Here is a 19,717-nt window from a genome sequence, read left to right as displayed (position 1 = left end):
TCTATCTATCTATCTATCTATCTATCTATCTATCTATCTATCTATCTGTCTGTCTAACTATATAATTTTTTCCCTCCAACTACCCTAATATTGACAAAGGTCTTATGAGTTACAAATATCATCTTTCCATGTAAGAATATAAGCAGATCAACCTTAATAAATCCCTTATGATTTCTCTTTCCTGTTTACCTCTTCATGCTTCTCTTGAGTCTTGTATTTGAAAGTCAAATTTTCTATCCAGCTCTGGTCTTTTCATCAAGAATGTTTGAAAGTCCTTTATTTCACTAAATGTCCATGTTCCCCCTGAAGGATTATATTCAGTTTTGCTGGGTAGGTGATTCTTGGCTGTAATCCTATTTCCTTTGCCCTCCACAATATCATATTCCAAGCCCTCCAGTCCCTTAATGTAGAAGCTGCCAAATATTGTGTTATTTTGATTGTGTTTCCACAACACTTGAATTGTTTCTTTCTGGCTGCTTGCAGTATTTCCTCCTTGACCTGGGAACTCTGGAATTTGGCTAAAATATTCCTAGAAATTTTCCTTTGGGGATCTCTTTCAGGAGGTGATTGGTGGATTCTTTCCATTTCTATTTTACCCTCTGGTTCTAGAATATCAGGGCAGTTTTCTTTTAATAATTTCTTGAAAGATGATGTCTAAGCTCTTTTTTTGATCACGGCTTTCAGATAGTCCAATAATTTTTAAATGATCTCTCCTGGATGTATATTCCAGGTCAATTGTTTTTCCAATGAGATATTTCACATTGTTTTCTATTTTTTTTATTCTTTTGTTTTTGTTTTACAGTGTCTTGATTTCTCATAAAGTCACTAGCTTCCAATTGTTCCATTCTATTTTTTAAGGAAGTATCTTCTTCAGTGAGATTTTGTGTTTCCTTTTCCATTTGGCCAGTTACACTTTTTAAGGAGTTGTTTTATTTAGTGAATTTTTGTATTTCCTTTGCCACTTGGCCAATTTTGTTTTTTAAGGTGTATTATCTTCAGTATTTTTTGTGCTTCTTTTACCAGGCCATTAATTCTTTCATGATAATTTTCTAATTTTACACTCATTTTCCCTCCATTTTTCCTCCACCACTCTTATCTTTTTCTTTAACTCTTGTAGGAATTCTTGTTGGGTTTGGGTCCAATTAACATTTTTCATTGAGGCTTTTTTTTGGGGGGTAGCTGTTTCCATGTTGTTGTCTTCTTCTGAGTTTATGTCTTGGTCTTCCCTTCTACTATAGTAGCTTTTTATGGTCAAATTCTTTTTTGTTATTTGCTCATTTTCTCAGACTATTTCTTGACTTTGAACTTTAAGTTGGGCTCTACTCACCTGGGGCTGATGAGGCACTGTGACAAGCTTTAGACTTTTTCATGCTGCTGTTTTCAGAGCCAATTCATGGGTGGAGGAGGTCTACAAGTTTTGGTGCTTCCAAGGTGATGTGATTCTGGAAGAGTTTTGGCCACTGCTCTCCTGGCCTGTGCTCTGGTCTGTGAGTGAATACAAGTACTTTTTTTCCACCCTAGAATTGTGACTATGGTTTCTCCCTTACTTGCGGCCACATTCTCTAGCATGCTAGTACTTCTCCTCATCCTGTGACTGTGACCCAGAACTGTGTATGGGTAATGCAACAGAGTCCTGCACCCAGTTCCAGAAAAGGATCCCCAGTAATTTCCTTTTGACCAGTAATCCAACCCCCTTGCCATCTATGGACTGAGAGTTCAGAAGTCACATCTACCAATTCAGTCACCCCCAAGGCCTGATGCTTGTTTGCTTAGGTGAAGTCTGCATTGGACTGCACTTCAGTCTTACCCCAGTGAGAGAGCTTTCCTGCCAACCTTCTAAGTTGTCTTAAGCTAAAAAATAGTTTCAACCTGTCATTTTGTTGGTTTTGCCACTCCAGAATTCTTTTTGAGTTATTCTTTTTTTTTTTTTGGCTAGGCAATGGGGTTAAGTGACTTGCCCAGGGTCACACAGCTAGTGTTATGTGTCTTAGGCCAGATTTGAACTCAGGTCCTTCTGACTACAGGGCCGGTGCTATATCCACTGTGCCACCTAGCTGCCCCTCGACGTATTCTTTTAAAGTTGTTTGGATGGGAATTTGGAAGAATTCAGGTAAGTCTCTGCCTTTACTCCACCATCTCGGCTCCACTCCTTGAAATATATTTCCAAACCAAAATATATGTGAATTTTTTTCCTCCCTTGACCAATACAGATGAGAGTGAGATTCAAATGCCTTCTGATCCTCTATACCTTCTTCAAGTCATTTAATTTTTAAAACTATCTTAACTCTTTAAAAAAAAATTCTTGCTTCATCTGTATTAGGAATTCTAGTTGAACTCATGCCCAATTTGTGATTTTTCTCTGTGGTTTCACTTGTTTATATCTTGGAGTCATTATCTTCTTCTGGGGTTGTATTTTGAATGTTCCTATCAGTATAAAAGGTCATTACGTGATAATCTCTTCTACAATTTCTTTTCTCATTCTCTCAGTCTATTTCCTGACTTTTTAATTTATGTTAGACTCAGAATCTGTGTACTTTTGGAGACAATGTTTGCTTACCTGTTTAGTCCCTCTTCTGCTTTCTTGGCATATTGATTATTATGTCATTTCAAGTCTCAGGGGAAGCTTAGGCTGAAGACCTGTAAGTTTTCATAAATAACCAAGTGGTCTGATCCAGGGTAAGTATGATCACTGCCTCCCTAATCTTATTTCTGCCAAGACCTGATCCCCATTTGTAGTTAATCAGTATAGTTTTGCTATAACAAACAGTAAAACAGTAAGTTTTATGCTTACTCTAGGTAGAATTTCAGTAGACTGCTCCTGGTCTTGACCACTATAAACAAGCTCTGTAGATTCAGTAACAAAATTACAGGATCTACTTTTGTTTGGGTTTGCTGACTTAGTTTTTACACTGTAGGCTTCAGACTAGGTTGGAGTCTAGAAATGACGCTCTCTTCTGCTCTTGGGGATCAAAGCCACATAGCTATTGTTTATTTATAAATTTTCACTTTGATCTGTACAAAGTCTAGAACCTTTATCCTCTCTGCATCTTGGGCACAACATCCTCTTCAGTCAATCATGGATTTGTGACCTGTAACTGGGAAATTAATTATTCCTGAATTCTACACAAGTTCACACCTTCCTTGTATGGGTTTGTGACCTCCCCTTTCCTTGTTTTACATCAGTGTCTTTTTTCTTGGATTTCCTCACCTGCTCTGGTCTGTTATAGTTTTTAGATCTTTGTGGAGGAATTGTGTTGGGGAGCTCAATTTCACTTCTTTGAACTATTATTCAGTCATCTTGCCTCCCTGGATCCCTATTATTTTCTCAATCTTCTTTAAATCATTCTGTTAATGCACACTATGATTATTCTAGGTTTAGTACTCCTTTATATGTAGAAATAAACAACCTGTCCCAAACCTGATTCATACTGTGCACTGGGTAGCTCTTTTATTTTCTCCTTTAGGGAGGCCAAGCTATAACTCAAGCTATAATTAGCCTCATACCTGGGGTGCCAGGTTTGGGCTTTGATATCAAGCAAGAGTTCCTGAGAAAGGAGAGCCTAATCCTTGTAATTAGTGGTGTTCCCTCCTTCAGAACTGAACCTAGACAAATCCTAATGGCAAGATATAGGCTATGGAGTGGCACAAGTCGTGAGCCACTGTACTTTCAGTAATGGTTCTACTATCCTACAATATTTTATCCTTGAGACTATAGCAATCTACTATATCATACCTTAGAAAGATAATTTTGTCAGTTGTGTGGAGGATGGCTTAAAACGGAACTAAGAGAAGGGAGATTGGTTTGTAGGCTATTACAGTAGTACAGATGAGAGGTAATGACTAGGAAAATAAACAAGAATGGTAGCCATGTGAGTAGGGAATTAAATCAATATCTAAATAGGTTACTGTGGTAAAAAAAACAATCATCACCAAGTGGCCAGCTTACTAATGATGTGTCTTTGTACTTTGCCAGACTAGTCCTCAGAAAGCAGAATCAGTATGTTGCCAGGACTGTACTCAAAACCTTTCCAGCTTAGGTTCAACTGGCAAAGCTTGTACTCAAATTGCATAGCCTTCAAGAACAAAGGGTCACCTCGACACCACAATGAGGCACTCAGGTATGACACTCTGAAATGATAAATAGTTGCAAGAAATATATTCTTACTTGGTTGCTAAGATATAACTCAAAAGTTTTAATTCTATTAAAAGGCATAACAATCAAAATATAAATTATATAACATAGACATATTTGCAATTATGTATGCGTGTGTATGTATATACACACACATACATATAAAATGCTATCTTTATGTATTTTTAGTCATTCATTTGTTTCATAAATATTATTCATATCTACCATGAACACAATATTCTGTTGGGTGCTATGTGGAATACTAAGATAAATAAGATATAGTGTCTGTTGTTAAGAACTCACAAAATAGTCAGAGGAACAAGAAACTTATACAAAGTGGGGTAGGATAGGAGTACTACAGACAATAAGTGTAGCAAGATTTCAGAGGAGGTTGAAATTACAACATAATTTAAAGGTAAGAATATTAGATTTGGAGTCTGATGAATTGTTTTAAAAGCCAGTTCTACTATTTGTTATTAGTTAAGACCTTAGGAAAATCAGTTTACTTCTCGTAGCCTATTTTCTCGTTTATACAATCGAGGAGGGCAGTGAACTCCATGAACTCTAATTCTGCAATTCTAAAATATTGTGAGTCCTATGACTTTTGATCATGTTAATAAGAGAAGGCTTCATGAAAGGTGCTACCTAGCCCTTGAGGAATTAGTAGTTATCCAACACTTAGAGATGGAAGGAGGGAATGAACATTTAGGCAGAGGGAATGATATAAGCAAAAATGTGAAAGTAGAACCATATAAAGTGTAGCTAGTTAATAGAAAGTAAAATAGTTTGATTGTGGTGAAAGGTTCACCTAGGATGGATGTGATAGATAAGCTTAGAGAGATTGATTTAAATCAGATTACACAGGACCTTGAATCCTTAGCTATGTAGTTTATACCTTGTCCTGTAGATAACAAGGAGCCATTGAATTTTTTTCTTTTTTTTTTATCAGGAGAGTGACTATTTTTTTATACTTTTAGTGAAACCGAGCTATATATTCTTAGTAGTACTTACCTCCAAGTGATTGTTGATTGCAATTTGTATATTATAGTACCTGGATTGTATACGGTGAGCTGTCAATAATAAAATCAAAGGTTGAGAGAAATAAGAATGTAAATATTAATTACCTGTTGTTACAGGCTCCCGTGATAAGCCTGTACTTTTTTGCTAAGCAAGTATTTGGACATTTGGGTGGCAGCATGTAAGGCAGGCATCCAGAGACTTTGGTGATTGTGCTCAAGAAATCCGCTGACAGAACATCTGTTAAAGAAATCATTTTACATATTATACCTGATCTTTGTGGTGGATACTTTAAAGCATCTCAGAAATATTTTCATTTACAAATGTTCACATTATCCCATCAAGAACTGAGAAATTTATCATCTGGGAGATTTGACCATGATCTTTTTTTTTTTTTAGCTAGGGGAGGACAAGTTAGCCCAGTTATAGAATTGCAGCTCTAACAACTAGTGTTCTATGAAGAAGCAGTTTGTGCAGATGATTACCCAGACCTCTGTTTGTGATCTGACCTTGTAGTCTTCTAACACTTAATAGTTTCTTGTTTATATTATCTTAGATGATGAAGCAGAATTTCAAAACTATTGCTGTATCAGAAATACAAGTGGGTCTGTAATTGAGAAGCCTTTTCCTCAGACTCAGCCCTTACTATTACATCGACCTTCCTCTATGTAAGGATAGGAACAAGCACTGTCACAAAATTCCAGACACTGGAGTAGTGCCTGATAGCTACGTATACTCTACCTTTGGCTATTTCCTTTGCCTCACTCCAAACTTCTTGGGAAATTGAAATAATATACTGGCACTTTTCCCCATTCCTGGAGGCTCACTTGTGTCTCCAAGGCGCATAAGTGGGTTTGCCTAAATAAATCTACTGACCTGGATAACCCGGTCTTTTCCTTAAATAACCCCAGTAACATAGGGCCTGCTTGCCATCGTGATCTATGCATACCAATAGCAGTAGCTCTGAAGCTGAACTAGCCTATCTTACCCACCTTTCTCACACCTGCTGGTTATAGTGCACTTGTCTAAGCATATCAACAGTAACAAAATGTTTCTGGTCAATTTATTTGGTGATATATTTGACCTTCTGTCCAGGTAACAGAAAAAGATGAAATCCTTTTGTAGCTATGAGAATTCAAGTGGAGCAATTTTGTATATCTAGTCACCTGTAATGAATACAATAAAATTTATCTTTCTTACTCCTCCTTTGCTGTATTTTGCAAATTATCTTGTATTCTAAATCAGTGTTGCCCTTGGCTCAGGTATTTTTTCCATTTGGCAGGGGTGTCAAGTACTTCTTGGTTGTAACACTTTGTAGCTCTTTGGCATCTGTATCAGGGAGATTGCTTACATTGAGTAAAATTCTCTAGAAAATGGTGATACCTAGAGGCAGTCTTTACTTCTATCCATTTCCTCGTTTTTAGAGTCAACAGCTTATTTAAATTGGTTTGCTAGAAGCTGTTGTAATTGCACATAGTCACTTCTAATTTGGTGTTGATTTTGACTTTGACTTTAATTGGTCAATGAGATCTGACTTGCATACAGAACTCTGACTGTGAAATGATTGTTGTGTTAGTAAGCAGTTCTTTCCTGGGTACTAAGATCAAGATAAGATCATTTTAGTTGTGTCTCTTACTGTTTTCTGAATTCAGAGCCTTCCACTCTCTTTTTGAAGAAGGTATCCATGACATATAGTTATGACAATTCTTAGTAATCTAAAAGACTCTGATTTCTTTCATTCCTCAGTATTAAGCTCTATCTTTCATCACTTTTTGTTGTTTCCATACACCCCGTGACAGCCTTTGCACCAAAGCTGATGAGAAAATATACATTGAGTTAGTTTGGAAGATCTTGTCAAATTTGTCATAAAATTTTTTTCTGTACTTCATCTTCTGCAAAAGGTATTGAATCATAAATTACAATTATCTTCATGGTAGCTTGTTTGGTTATACTCTTCATGAGCCTATAAAGTGAAATGACCAAGTGTCCCATAAAGTGACATTTTTTGCAGCCTTGATCTTGAGATGAAATAAATTTTACCAACATCTTTGTTTACTGCCTGAAGAAGAACCTGTCACTCAACAAGCATTTGTTATGTGCTTGTTATGGTCTAGTAAGCACTGTGCTAAATACTGGGGATACAAAGAAAGGTAAAAACAGACCTCAAGCATCTTTTGTTCTAAACAGGGAGACAAAAAGTAAAAAAAAAAATTACGCAAGGAAGATACTTATAGTACAAATGGAAGAGTCTTTGATTAGTACTACAATTTAGCCATGAAAATAGGAGATGTAATGCCATGTGCAAGGAGTAGTCACACTACACCCCTTTTCCCACTATGCCAGTCTGTCTCAGGACCAAAGTAACTATGATGCTGGCTTGAATGTATACAGTCATGGATAATCTACATGAGTACCCAAAGCTTAAGTATGTTGAAATTTCTTGCCCTCCTGGAGCTTACAATCTAGCAGAAGAATATAACACAGAGACAGATATATAGTGCTGTAAAATAACTACAATGCAAGACAGAATATAATATAAAGACTCCAAGCAGGTACAAAGTGTGAGCCAAAGTCAAATGAAGGGAAGGTAATTTCTGACTAGGTAGCTAGGTCCTGGAGTCAAGAGGATTCATCTTCTGGAATTCAAATACTGCCTTAGACACTTGCTAGTTGTATGATCCTAGGCAAGTCACTTAACCCTGTTTGCCTCAGTTCTTCAATCTGTAAAATAAGCTGGAGAAAGAAACTACAAACCACTCCAGTATCTTTGCCAAAACAACCCTCAAATGGGGTGATGAAGAGTTGAACAAAACAGAAAAAAATGGCAACAACAACAAATCTCTGACTAGGGAATTAGGGAAGGCTTCCTATAAGCAGGAGGTGGTAAAAGTACAGTTCATCCAGAAACCTTTAGCATAATAAAAAGGTACCTTTTTCTAAAAGTCATTTTAAAAATAATCATCTAAAATCATTTATAAAATAATTCCCCTTAATCAAAGTTTCAGTGATTTAATTAACTTAGAGAGGAAAACTGATTAATATCTTTGACCTCCAGAGACAATTACCTTCTCCCCTCCTAGTTGATTCACTCAGTTTGGAACCTTACCTTGGGAGTCATCTGTCCTGATTGGTGAATGAAAACTCATTTAACCCACTATATCTAGTTCACCCCAGATCATGCTTCACATCTAACTTGAACTTCTGTCTCCTGATGGGAAGTCTAAGCTTACCTGAGCATTTTGTCATCTGAACCTTTTGTGAAAGGGAGTACTCCCTCCCTTCATTTTCCAATTCACTTTGAGAACAGTAAACAAATCAATACTACTACTGTCAATGAAAAGAACATTTCAGTCTACTATCACTGCATTCACAAGCCCAATAACTATCCAGACCAACACTACCTCTCCTGGTTACCATTCCCTTATATGTGTAGTCTCCTCCTATTAAAATGAGAAGTCCTTTAAGTCAGGGGACATCTTATTTTTGTAATTGTACTCTCAGTGCCTAGCATAGTATCTGGCAATAAGAAGTATAAATAAACACATAAATAAATGTTTTTCATTAATTCATTCATACAATACATGTAAGAAATATTTTCAATAGGGTTAACATTTTTTTTTAAATTAACCTTTGATTAGCCAGAAAAATCATTTAACCAATTACCTAAGGAATTCTTTTTCTGAGGGGATTTTGTTCCTTTCTTTCCTAACAACTCCTTCCTCAAGGGCTAACAGTTTTTGGAAATAAATCAGTTTTCATCTGATTTCACAAATGACTATGAAAACAATATGCTTCTAGCTAAGTTTTGCATAAATTTGGGACTTTGTGAGGAGGCATATATGAAATCTCAATCTTCTTCTAAACCTCCCAGCTCTGATTCCCTGAAAGTAAATTTGTATCTATAGAACTGAACATTTTTTTATACTGAGATATAAGTGGCTAGCTGGCACACCAACTATGTTGTTTGTTCCTCATTTTTATGATTGTTTTTGATTCCACAAGGTAGGCTATTCAAATTGTCAAGCGTTGGCTGAAGGCATAACTGAAATTGCAGAAGGTTCCCTGCCTGGCCAAACAAAAAATAAAAAATATGTGACTGTTTTATAAGTAGTTTGTAAGAACTGGCACTTTTCTACTGACTGAATAGTCAGGGATGAACTGTATTTTTGCCTGGAGCCAAATAAGAAAACACCCTGCCAGATGAAACCAACACAACTTTCATTTGGAAGGTGACACTGCAGCTTCCTGCTGTTCAATCCTGAAAAGTCAGGGGGTTTGGGGTGACAGGCAGGAAGGGAGGAAGGGAGGAGATGAAAAGGAGGAGTCACATTTACCAGTTGGATGCCAAGATTTCTCATGCTGCGGGGAAACTTTTTCTTTCACTGATTGAATTGAAGTCTCCATTATTTCTGCTGCTCGGGAAACATCTCGGCTTGTTCTCTCTGGCAGTTTAGAGAAGGAGAAGAGTTGGGCTGGGGAATTTAGTTCCCTCTTTTTGAGGTTCCTGCAGAACAAAGAGGAAACATAAAAATAATTAGCCCTTTCAGTGACATTAAATGACAAGAATTCAAGTAATGCAGAACATTCTGGCCCAAGGTATAACCTGACCACAAAATAAAGATCATAAATGAAAATAAATGAAAATATAAATAGAATTGCAAAACTAAAAGAATCCTGTGGTTTCACTTTACATCCGGCAAAATAACAAAGATGAAGAAAGTGAACTAATCAATGCTGGAGAAGCTGTGGGAAGTCAGGCACACAAATATAGCCTTGGTGAAATTGTGAATCCTTCCAAACACTCTAGAAAGCAATTTGGAATTGTATTAAGAAAGTTTTAAAATATTCAAAACATTTCACTAAGAGATCTTGATGGTAGGTTTCAACCCCATAATAGGTAAAATATAAAAAGTATGGTGGCAGAGTGGGGGAGGAAACTTTATTTTCTCTTTCTTGACATAAATAATGGAATTATAGAATAAACCTCTATTTCTGTGTTTAATGGATAGTAACATATAATCCTAGTGCTTTGCCTTTCTTTATCCTAATTCTTCGGCAAGGTCAACAAAAGATGGATTTTGCTTTGTCTTAGACCGCTGAGACCAATGACAGACTACTATATTAGAAAGTCTATGTCTCTCATTCTGTGAAATATTAAAAACTGATCCCAAGGACAGTGACTGACAAGTTGAGAAGCCAACATCACTATGTGTTTTCTAGGTGCTATAAATATCCGTAGGAAATGTCTTCTATTCAAAAGTCCATTTGTCCTTTATTGTCACACTTCTATTTGTGGCAACTGACACTTCTCTTTGCAAGTAACAAATTCACAGAACAAAATATTTTACTGCCTGTATTCTAAATTGTAAAGAACGGATTTTCTTGCCATGACAAAAGAAAAGTCCCTTATTTATCAAGATATTTAAAGAAACACTTTTTTTTTTGGAGTAGCAAAGAACTGAAATAAAGTAGATGATTGTTAATTGGGGAATGGCTAAAAAATAACAACTATAGTTCAAATATCTAGAAATGAAGGTAATGAAAAAACAAAAGATGTTAAACAACTTTTTTTTACAGGAGTTGCTAAGAATCAAAAATGAAAGGATCACAGAAAGCGGATAAACCAAGTTTCTCACTTTGCAAAAGAGGTATGTGAGGTCCATAGAAATCAGTGTGACATATTAAACATGACAATTTGAATTGGAATCAGAGGGTAGGTTTGGATTCTAGGCTTTTCTGAGCATCAATTTGAGGGAAGCCAGGTGGTGACTAAGAGATCTCTATTATAATTTCTAGCTCACATTACTTTGGTCTCAGAGCTGTCAAAGATCACACAGCTCAAAGGCATTGGAGCCAGGACTGGAACTTGACTTTCTTGACTTCTTTTTCTGTGTTCCATTTACTACACCACACTGTTTGCCCTATAAAGTGTCCACCCAATGAAAAAGAATATATTAGTAAATAAAATGAATGGTAAGACAACCATCAAATTGATTGACTACAATTTTTCCTATTGGATTCCTTCCCTACTTTTGACCATCTTGTGGATAGATTGGATTCATAGGAACTACAGTTACAGGAAGCCAGATCAAGATTAGGGGGAAAAGAGAAGAACTCTCCAAGACTCATTTTCCCCTAGACTTTCAGATTTGGGAAAAGCAGCAGGAAAAACAAAGATAAAAAAAAAAGACTGTAGTCATACTAGCACCATCCTAATGGATGATGTGGAATTGGTTGCTCTTTGCCCTAATTCCTGTAGCTAAAAGAATGGCAAGGAAAATCAAGTTCCATTTTGAATTGCACCTTTTTTTAGCCTCAGTTGGCTTTTCTGTCACTGAAGCTGGTGAATAGCTAAGTGGCAAAGTAAACTCTCTAAGAGTTAGACCTGGAGCTAGTTCAAATCCTGCCTCAGATTCTTACTAGTTTATAACTTTGAGCAACTTCTATCCATTTCAATTTCCTCGTGAAACTGGGGGTAATAATAGTACCTACATCTCGGGTCCTCTGTGAGGACAAAATGAAACAATACCTGTAAAGTGTTTTGCAAACCTTAAAGTGTTACATAAATGCTATTTTTGCTATTATTATGGTAGTACACAAAATGTTATTGTTATTGTATATTAATTCACTTTATTAATATATACATTTAATATAAATGCTACTATTATTGTTATATTCTTAATAAAATTTATTGATACATATTTACTAATATAAATGCTACTATTATTTTTATTGTATTATCAATAATATTATTGGAGTAGTAGCTAAAATGATTGAAGTAAAAAGTGGAGATCATCTGAGACTAATAAAGACTAAGCTGTAGCCTCAACTTTGGGCTTCATAAGGCCCTTTATGCTCTTGGAGCTCTAAGTATACCCAATTCTGGGCACCATACTTTGAAGGGCCATTCATAATATAGAATTTGTACAGAGGGGCCAGTGAAATTCATATCTATGCTATATGAAGATCAGTTAAGGGAATTATCAATGTTTAGTTTAGACTGCACTTTTCAATATTCTGACATCTGAGCTTAGTGAGGCAGGACCGTTATAGCTGACTTGCAGCTGAAACCTCTTTAATTGGTTTTCTCTCTCTGTTAGAATGTTAGCTCCTTGAGAACCAGGACTATCTAGCTTTTCCTACTGAATTCCCTTACCATCTGTGGACTGAGAACTCCAGAAGCATTCCAGTGCTGCTGCTGATTAAGTTATCACCCAAGACTTGCTCCTGGTTTGCTGAGGCCTGGTCTATGCTGGGGTGGCCTACATTGGACTGCACTCAACTCTTACCCTGGTGTGACAGACCTTTCCTGCTTACTTTCTAAGTCACTTGGGGCAGGAAATTGTTTCACCCCATCCTTTTGTGGATCCTGCCACACCAGAATTTGTTTTAGGGCATTATTTAAAGGTATTCAGAGGACTTTTGGGGAGAGCTCAGGTGAGTCCCTGGCTTTTCTCTGTCAGTCACTAAATCCTTTTTTTAAACATTTTTTTTTAGCCATTGATCTTCAAACCATAGATATTGAGCATCCTATCTGTAGCCCTTGTGCTTAGGATAGTGCTTTATGTATAAATTATTTTTCCTCCCTTCTTTTATTACAAATTCCATAGCTCCCATGTTAAGGAGAAAATATTGCAAGTAGCCAGAAAGAAACAATTTAAGCACCATAGAGCCCCAGTCAGGGTAACACAAAATTTAGCAGCTTCTACATTAAAGGATTGGAGGGCTTAGATTATGATATTCTGGAGGGTAAAGGAGCTAGAGTTACAACCAAGAATCATCTACCTAGCAAAATTGAGCATAATCTTTCAGGGGAAAATAAATGGATATGTAATGAAATAGAGGACTTTCAAACATTCCTGGTGAAAAGACCAGAGCTGAGTAGAAAATTTGACTTTCAAATACAAGACTTAAGAGAAGCATAAAAAGGTAAACAGAAAAAGGAAATCAGTTAATAAAGTTAAAAGGTTTACATTCCTAGATGGAGTACATAGGTATGAGTTGAATATGATGGTATGATATCTAAAAAAAATAAAATTAAATTAAGGGGTGAGAAAGAGGAAAGCCTTAAGGAAAAGGGAGAGGGAGAGGCAGAATGAGGTAAATTATCTGACATAAAAGATGCATGAAAGAGCCTTTATAGTAGAGGGGAAAATGGGGGACATAGAAGGGAACACTTGAACCTTACTAACATTGGAACCTTACTATCAATTTGCTCAAAGAAGGAATAACAAACACACTCAATTGGGTATAGAAATCTATCTCATCCTACAGAAAAGTAGGAAAGGAAGGGGAGAAGAAAAGGGAGGTTGTACTCATAGAAGTGAGGGTGGAGGCAGTAGTCAGATGCAAAACACTTTTGAGGATTAACAGGGTGAAAGGAGAGAGAGAGAATAGAATAAACAGCAGGGAAATCAGATGGAGGGAAATACAGTTAGTTAAAATTTGAAGCAAGTTTCTCTGATGAAAGCCTTATCTCTCAAATATATAGAGAGATGAGTCAAATTTATAAAAATAAGAGCCATTCCCCAATTGATAAATGATTAAAAATATGAAAAGTAAGTTTTCAGAAGAAATCAAAGCTATCTATAGCCATATAAAAAATGCTCTAAATTATTATTGATTGGAGAAATGCAAATTAAAACAATTCTGAGGTGCTACCTCACACCTATCAGATGGACTAATAGAATAGAAAAGGAAAATGACAAATGTTGGAGGGAATGTGGGAAAATTGAAACACTAATGCACTGTTGGTGGAATTATGACCTAATTCAACCATTATGTGGAACAATTCGGTACTTTTCCAAAGGCCTGTACATACCCTTTGACCTAGTAAAAGCACTAAGAGGTCTGTATCCCAAAAGAGATAAAAAACAAAAAGGAAAAAGCACATGGATATAAAAAAAATAGCATGGAAGTTCTTTTCTGGTGGCAAAAAATTAGAAATTGAAGGGATGTCCATCAAGTGGGGAATGGCTGAACAAATTGTGGTACATGACTGTGATGGAATAGTATTATGCTATAAAAAATGATGAGCTAAATGCTTTCAGAAAAACCTGGAAAGACTTACGTGAACCGATGCAAAGTGAAATGAGTAGAACCAGGAGAAAAATTATACACAGTGATTGTAATATTGTAAGATGATCAACTGTGAATGATTTGGCTATTCTCAGCAATACAATGATCCAAGACAACTCTGAAAGACTTACGATGAAAAATGCTATCCATCCCCAGAGAATGAACTGGTAGAATTTGAATACAAATTGAAGCATTTTTAATGTTCTTTATTCTTCTTGTTTTTTTATTTTGGTCTATGTTTTCTTTTACAACATGACTAATATAGAAATATGTTTTGCACAACTACACATATATGACCTATATCAAATTGCTTACCTTCTCAATGAAGGAGAGTGGAGAAGGAAGGAGAGAATTTAGAACTCAAAATTTTAAAAATAAATGTTGAAAATTGTTTTTTATACATGATTGGGGAAAATAAAGAAGTTCAAAATAAAAAAAGGAACCAAAAGCCATAATTTAATGAACATGTATAGAAATAATCTAAGCTATCTTTTCAAAACTACCCTTCACCTCTAATCATTTAATTTCTTTGTGCATTCAGCTATGGGGAAAATACCCAATAGTATTAAGTGACCTGTGACCTGTTTATAAATAAGTAACTCATATTTGTCTAGGCCTTTATGCTTATAAGACACTTTCACATCCATCTTCTCATCTGATTCTGACAACAACCAGGAGAGTTCGGTCATGTGATTATCATTACCATATATGAAAACTGAGGCCCAGTGAGATGTATTGTAATTTCCTTTAACCCAGAAAATGTTTATTCATTGCCTACTATATGAAAGGCATTAGATAGGGAACTAAGGATACAAAGACAAAAACAAAATAACTCCTGTCCTCAAAAAGCTTATAGTCAACTGACTAGTCATAACTCTACTAATTGAAAATGCTAAGACTTGAGTCCTGGTTTTCTGACTTCACATCCTTTTCCCTTCCACTTTACTGCCTTATTACACAGGCCCTCTGAACAACTTGATTGGAAAAGATCTGCAAATCACAAACGTTTTCTGTGCCTGTCATTGGTTGACCATTTTACTTTTTGTAAACTGTGTTGATTTTATCCTGCATTTGCTACTTGCATGATCTTCTCTCTTTACTCCTAATCCATTCTCTGTATACAAAATTCAAGGTAACTTGAACACATTTTGTTGAAGAAAAAATAGGTCACAATTTGGTTAGATGCATATTTATGCTAGAAAACTCAAACTGAACACCCACATCACTTGAAAACAGGACTGTGTCCTATAGGTTAGATACTATTTCATAATCATACCAGAGCTTCCTTTTATTTATCTGTAGTCTACTTGGGTGGATAAATGAACAAATAAATGAAAACACCTAGTAAACATTATTGTTCAGCCCTGGGCTAAGGCCTGGGGATAGAAAAATAGAAGAAAAGAAAGTCTACATCTCCAAGAAACTTACAGTTCTTGTGAGGGGAGACAACACACAAGGGGAGGGAGTACTTTGGTTTAAAAGTTATGGAAAATAGGTGAGTGGAGTCAAAGGAGAGCCAAGCGCTTATCAATCTGTGTAGATTGACAGTAGGGATGGAAGTATGGATTTGATTCTGGTACTGGGACTGGAATGAGTTGAGAATGGTGGTGCACAGGTTATGCCAACAGCAGCTAGGTGGCTGGTGGGAAGATATAAATAGAGTAATAAAATAGATCATGGCTGGAGGTGGCCTAATAGAGGAAGCTACGTGAAGTGGTCAGTTGTTACTTGGTGTTCAGTCATGCCTGTCTCTTCATGACCCCATTTGGAGTTTTCTTGGCAAAGATGCTAGAGTGGCTTGTCATTTCCTTCTCCAACTCATTTTACAGATGAGGAAACTGAGGCAAACAGGGTTAAGTAACTTGTCCAGGGTCACACTGATAACAAATGTCTGAGGCTGGATTTGAACTCAGGAAGTTGTTCCTGATTCCAGGCAGGGCATTCTACCCACTGCACTAGCTAGGTGCCTAAGTGCTCAGTCAGTACTTAGGACCAAATGAAATAATTTGGGAGAAATGCTTTGAAAATCTAACATATTAGTCAAGTAGTTATTATTTTTAAAAATTACTATTTGGGGGTATTTAAAAGCAAATTTATTACAGAAAAATCTCAATGAACCCACATGAGCATGTAGCTCATATCTTTTAGGCCAAAACTCAGAACAGTGATGAAAAATGTTAATTCTTGTACTGTCCATTGCTTTTGCATTTAAAAAAAAAGGTTCTGTTTCTCAGATTCCAGTGGGACAGAGAAACTAGCAATGTTTAGTGACCTTTTGTGCAGTTGTATTCTTTTTGGCAGCAATGAAATCAATTTTCCACATCTCAGGATATCCAGCTGGTACCTCTTTGTCCTGATGCTTGAATATGACACAAGGCCCTGAAGCTACAAACTTTTAAAGAAATCCCAAGAACAGGGATTACAGAAGAGAAAAAGAGTAAATCTTCTAGGTTGTGAGAAAGCCCAAATCCACAAGCATCCATGGAGTACCTGCCAATTAAAACTTATCCAAGAGCTGAAAGGGACCTCAAGTTAACAGCACCTGGTGTAGACTATGACATTAAGAAGAAACCGAATTATTATCACTCATTTACAGATGAAATTATTAGAGACAAGAAAAGACAAATAACTTGTCTGAGGTCACATTGCCAAGACATAATAGAAGACAGTTAGGACTCCATCTCTTGCCTCTAGGAGCAGGTTTATTATTTTTTAATGACATAATATAGTACATAATATAGTTCTGACTACCACTTGGCAGTCAGAAATTTATTGTGTACAAAAGACATCATTAAATTGGCCACATGTTTTGAAAGGGCACATTATGGTCTCCCTGTATACACACCCCTGATTTGTTTAAAATCATTTTTTTGTTTGTTTCCTAATTTGTAGCTGAAGAATTATTCTGTGTTTATGTGATTCTAAAGCCTTCAGTCTATTTGGTAAAAAAAAAATCAGGCTGACTGGCTATTTGCCACCATGATGCCAAGGATGTTTGGCTGGGAGAATGAACTTAATGACTGAATTGGGAGAAATGACTCGATGTTTGGGCATCATGTGGATGAAGACAACTGTTCTGGCTTCAACTCTGCCATAAACCAGCTGTGTTAGCTTGGGCATCTTCTCACCCCTTTGGGTCTCAGTTTCCTTCTGTGTAAAATGGTTAGGCTAGAATGATTCTTTAAGATTCCCTGCCAACTCTAAATCCAATGAGCCTAGAATTCTGTTCAACAAAGAAACATAATAGTTTGGTAAAACCACAGCTCTCTGGAAATATTTTTTTTCTGGATATTGGAGATTTCCAATAGTGGAGAAGGATTTATTCCTTTTTTTAAAACACCAAGGTGTATATTTTTCACCTTAATTATTTTGGATGGATATCTTTTAAAAATGTACCTCATATTGTGCATTCTCAGCTGAATGAATTGACTATAGCAATTTTTTTCTTGATGGGCTGTTTGTATTAACCAAGATAATAGCTGTACAGTGCTTAGCACAGTGACAGTCACATAGTAGGCACTTAATAAATGCTTATTCCCTTCCCTTTCTTCCTTCATTATGTACATTGATGAGGCTATCCCTGATACATTGCAGGGATAGCCTCAGGGCTAAAGAAGACATCTATGACAGTTTGTTTTGATACTACATTGGCCAGACAGCCATAATTAATGAATGTATCTGTTTAACATGTGTATCTCCTTTACCTGTTAGCTACTACTTCTTACTAATTTCAATTTTTTTGCCCCTCATGGCCTACCCCCAAATACCTTGCCCAAACACACATACTTCATATTTACTGTTTTTAATCTGCTGTGGGTTGAGAAACCAGAAAAAATAAGTTGTTAAGATAGTGTATAAAATAAAAGTAAATAGGTGACATATGAGGACCTATGAGACAAGCATGGGATCTTCAAAAACATGGGCTTTGTGAAATTTATCAGATTTCTCAGGATTCTTTTTAAAATATTTCTATTTCTTGGCTATATTTCAGATAGGTTGCCAGATAGATGAGGTGGGTTGGTGAGGTACTAATATTTCAATTTTGGGATACTGAGTTTAAAACATTTTAATCCTTTAAATCCTATTCTGATCCTGCTTTCTTGAAAGTATGCTGTTTGTGCAGAAGCAGCATGATGCAGTGCAAGGACATTGCTTTTAGAGGCAATGGGACCCAGTCATTCAAGCATACACAATCTGTTTTGCTTAGAGCCTACCCATGAGGAGGCTTGAAGAACCTGCAGCTGGAAATGTGTGATAGTAAATAAATCAATGGCCCTTTCTGCCACTTTAGAGAGTGCACAAGTACCCTGTGACTATTTTATGTCAGCTAATTTCGTGGTGTTGAAAAACCATTTAATTATCTGCTGGTCTAGAAGAGAATGGGCATATAAAAAAGGCTCCAAGAGCAGGAAGGGTCTTGTAGGGCCTGAGGTGGCAGTTGGGTCTCAGGCTTGCTCTCCTATCTAAGCCAACGCATGATCATGAACAAATGTTAATTTAGTTTCTTTGCCTTTTTGTGTTTGTTCTTTCATCATGAGGTGAATGAATATCAGAGACAGAATGAACCACTTGGTGACCTTTTGAACTTTAAAAGGCTGGAGGAACCACTCAAAATTCAGCAAATACAGGCCATAGCAGAGTCTGTGGATGACTGCAAGAGCTAATTCCGATGAGCTAATGCAGCCTTACGGAGCAACTTGTTTGATCCAGCACAAAAATGAATGAATCCAGAAGCTGAGATACGGTATCTCGAAGGAAAGGTATCAGCTCTAGTACACCCCAAAGTGAACTTGGTGACAGAATGCTTTGTAGATACTACTTCAAGTTTGAGCCCACTCTCCGTAAGGCCAAAGCGTAGAGGGGAGAATGTTCTCCAATTCATGGGGGATAATGTACTTTTGTTCTTGCTATATCTTCTTAGAAAATATTGCTTTGTAAAAGCTAATTGTTGTTAATTAGTTATCAGTGACATCAAAGAGATATCAACAGGTCAAAATAATACTAGATGATAATCAACAGTGAGATGATATTAGGTAAATATTAACTAGTGATTGATATGTGAAGGAAGAACAAACCAAATTGGGTTTGACAGTGATAACATTTGAGAACCCTTAAACACCTATTCATCAGTGTTAACCCTAAAGCTCTAGGTAGAGCCAGCTAAGTTCAAGACCCTCATACACTAGTTTGAATGTGGGTTGGAGAAGAGGGGCTTCATAATATCATCAGACGTGGAACATCATCTGTTATTTTTGAGGGGCTAATTCTAATAAAAACTTGAGTACTAAAGGGCACTTCTTCCATTTTGAGGAGTTTATTTCAGTGACCTGAGTAATTAATCCCTTTTGTGAGCTCCACTCTTAGTAATTACTTGACCCTGTTTTATTTACTTTTTTTCCTTCTTTTTATACTGACCTTGCTGATCTCAGAATGCTCTTGTTGTGGCAGAGATCCACTGGGGAAAACTTAATATTACATTGGTATATGCAC

At 36.4% G+C, this 19,717-nt stretch overlaps 1 protein-coding gene across 1 annotated transcript in view; it reads right to left on the bottom strand.

The window, feature by feature from the left end:
* TPO (thyroid peroxidase) overlaps positions 1–19,717 on the bottom strand; it is a 206,482-nt gene that overhangs the window by 156,661 nt on the left and 30,104 nt on the right. Inside the window, exons 3-4 of the mRNA XM_027840445.1 lie at positions 9,484–9,653; positions 5,257–5,389 (exon numbers count right to left, since the gene is read on the bottom strand). Of these exons, the coding sequence (XP_027696246.1) occupies positions 5,257–5,389; positions 9,484–9,653 (303 nt within the window). The remainder of the gene's footprint in view (positions 1–5,256; positions 5,390–9,483; positions 9,654–19,717) is intronic.

The sequence above is a fragment of the Vombatus ursinus genome, unplaced genomic scaffold (assembly GCF_900497805.2).
Source record: "Vombatus ursinus unplaced genomic scaffold, bare-nosed wombat genome assembly UNPS02014841.1, whole genome shotgun sequence".
NCBI classification, from domain to species: Eukaryota; Metazoa; Chordata; class Mammalia; order Diprotodontia; family Vombatidae; genus Vombatus; species Vombatus ursinus.
Note: the sequence above shows the minus strand (reverse complement) of the source record. Positions and strands in the feature narration are given on the sequence as shown.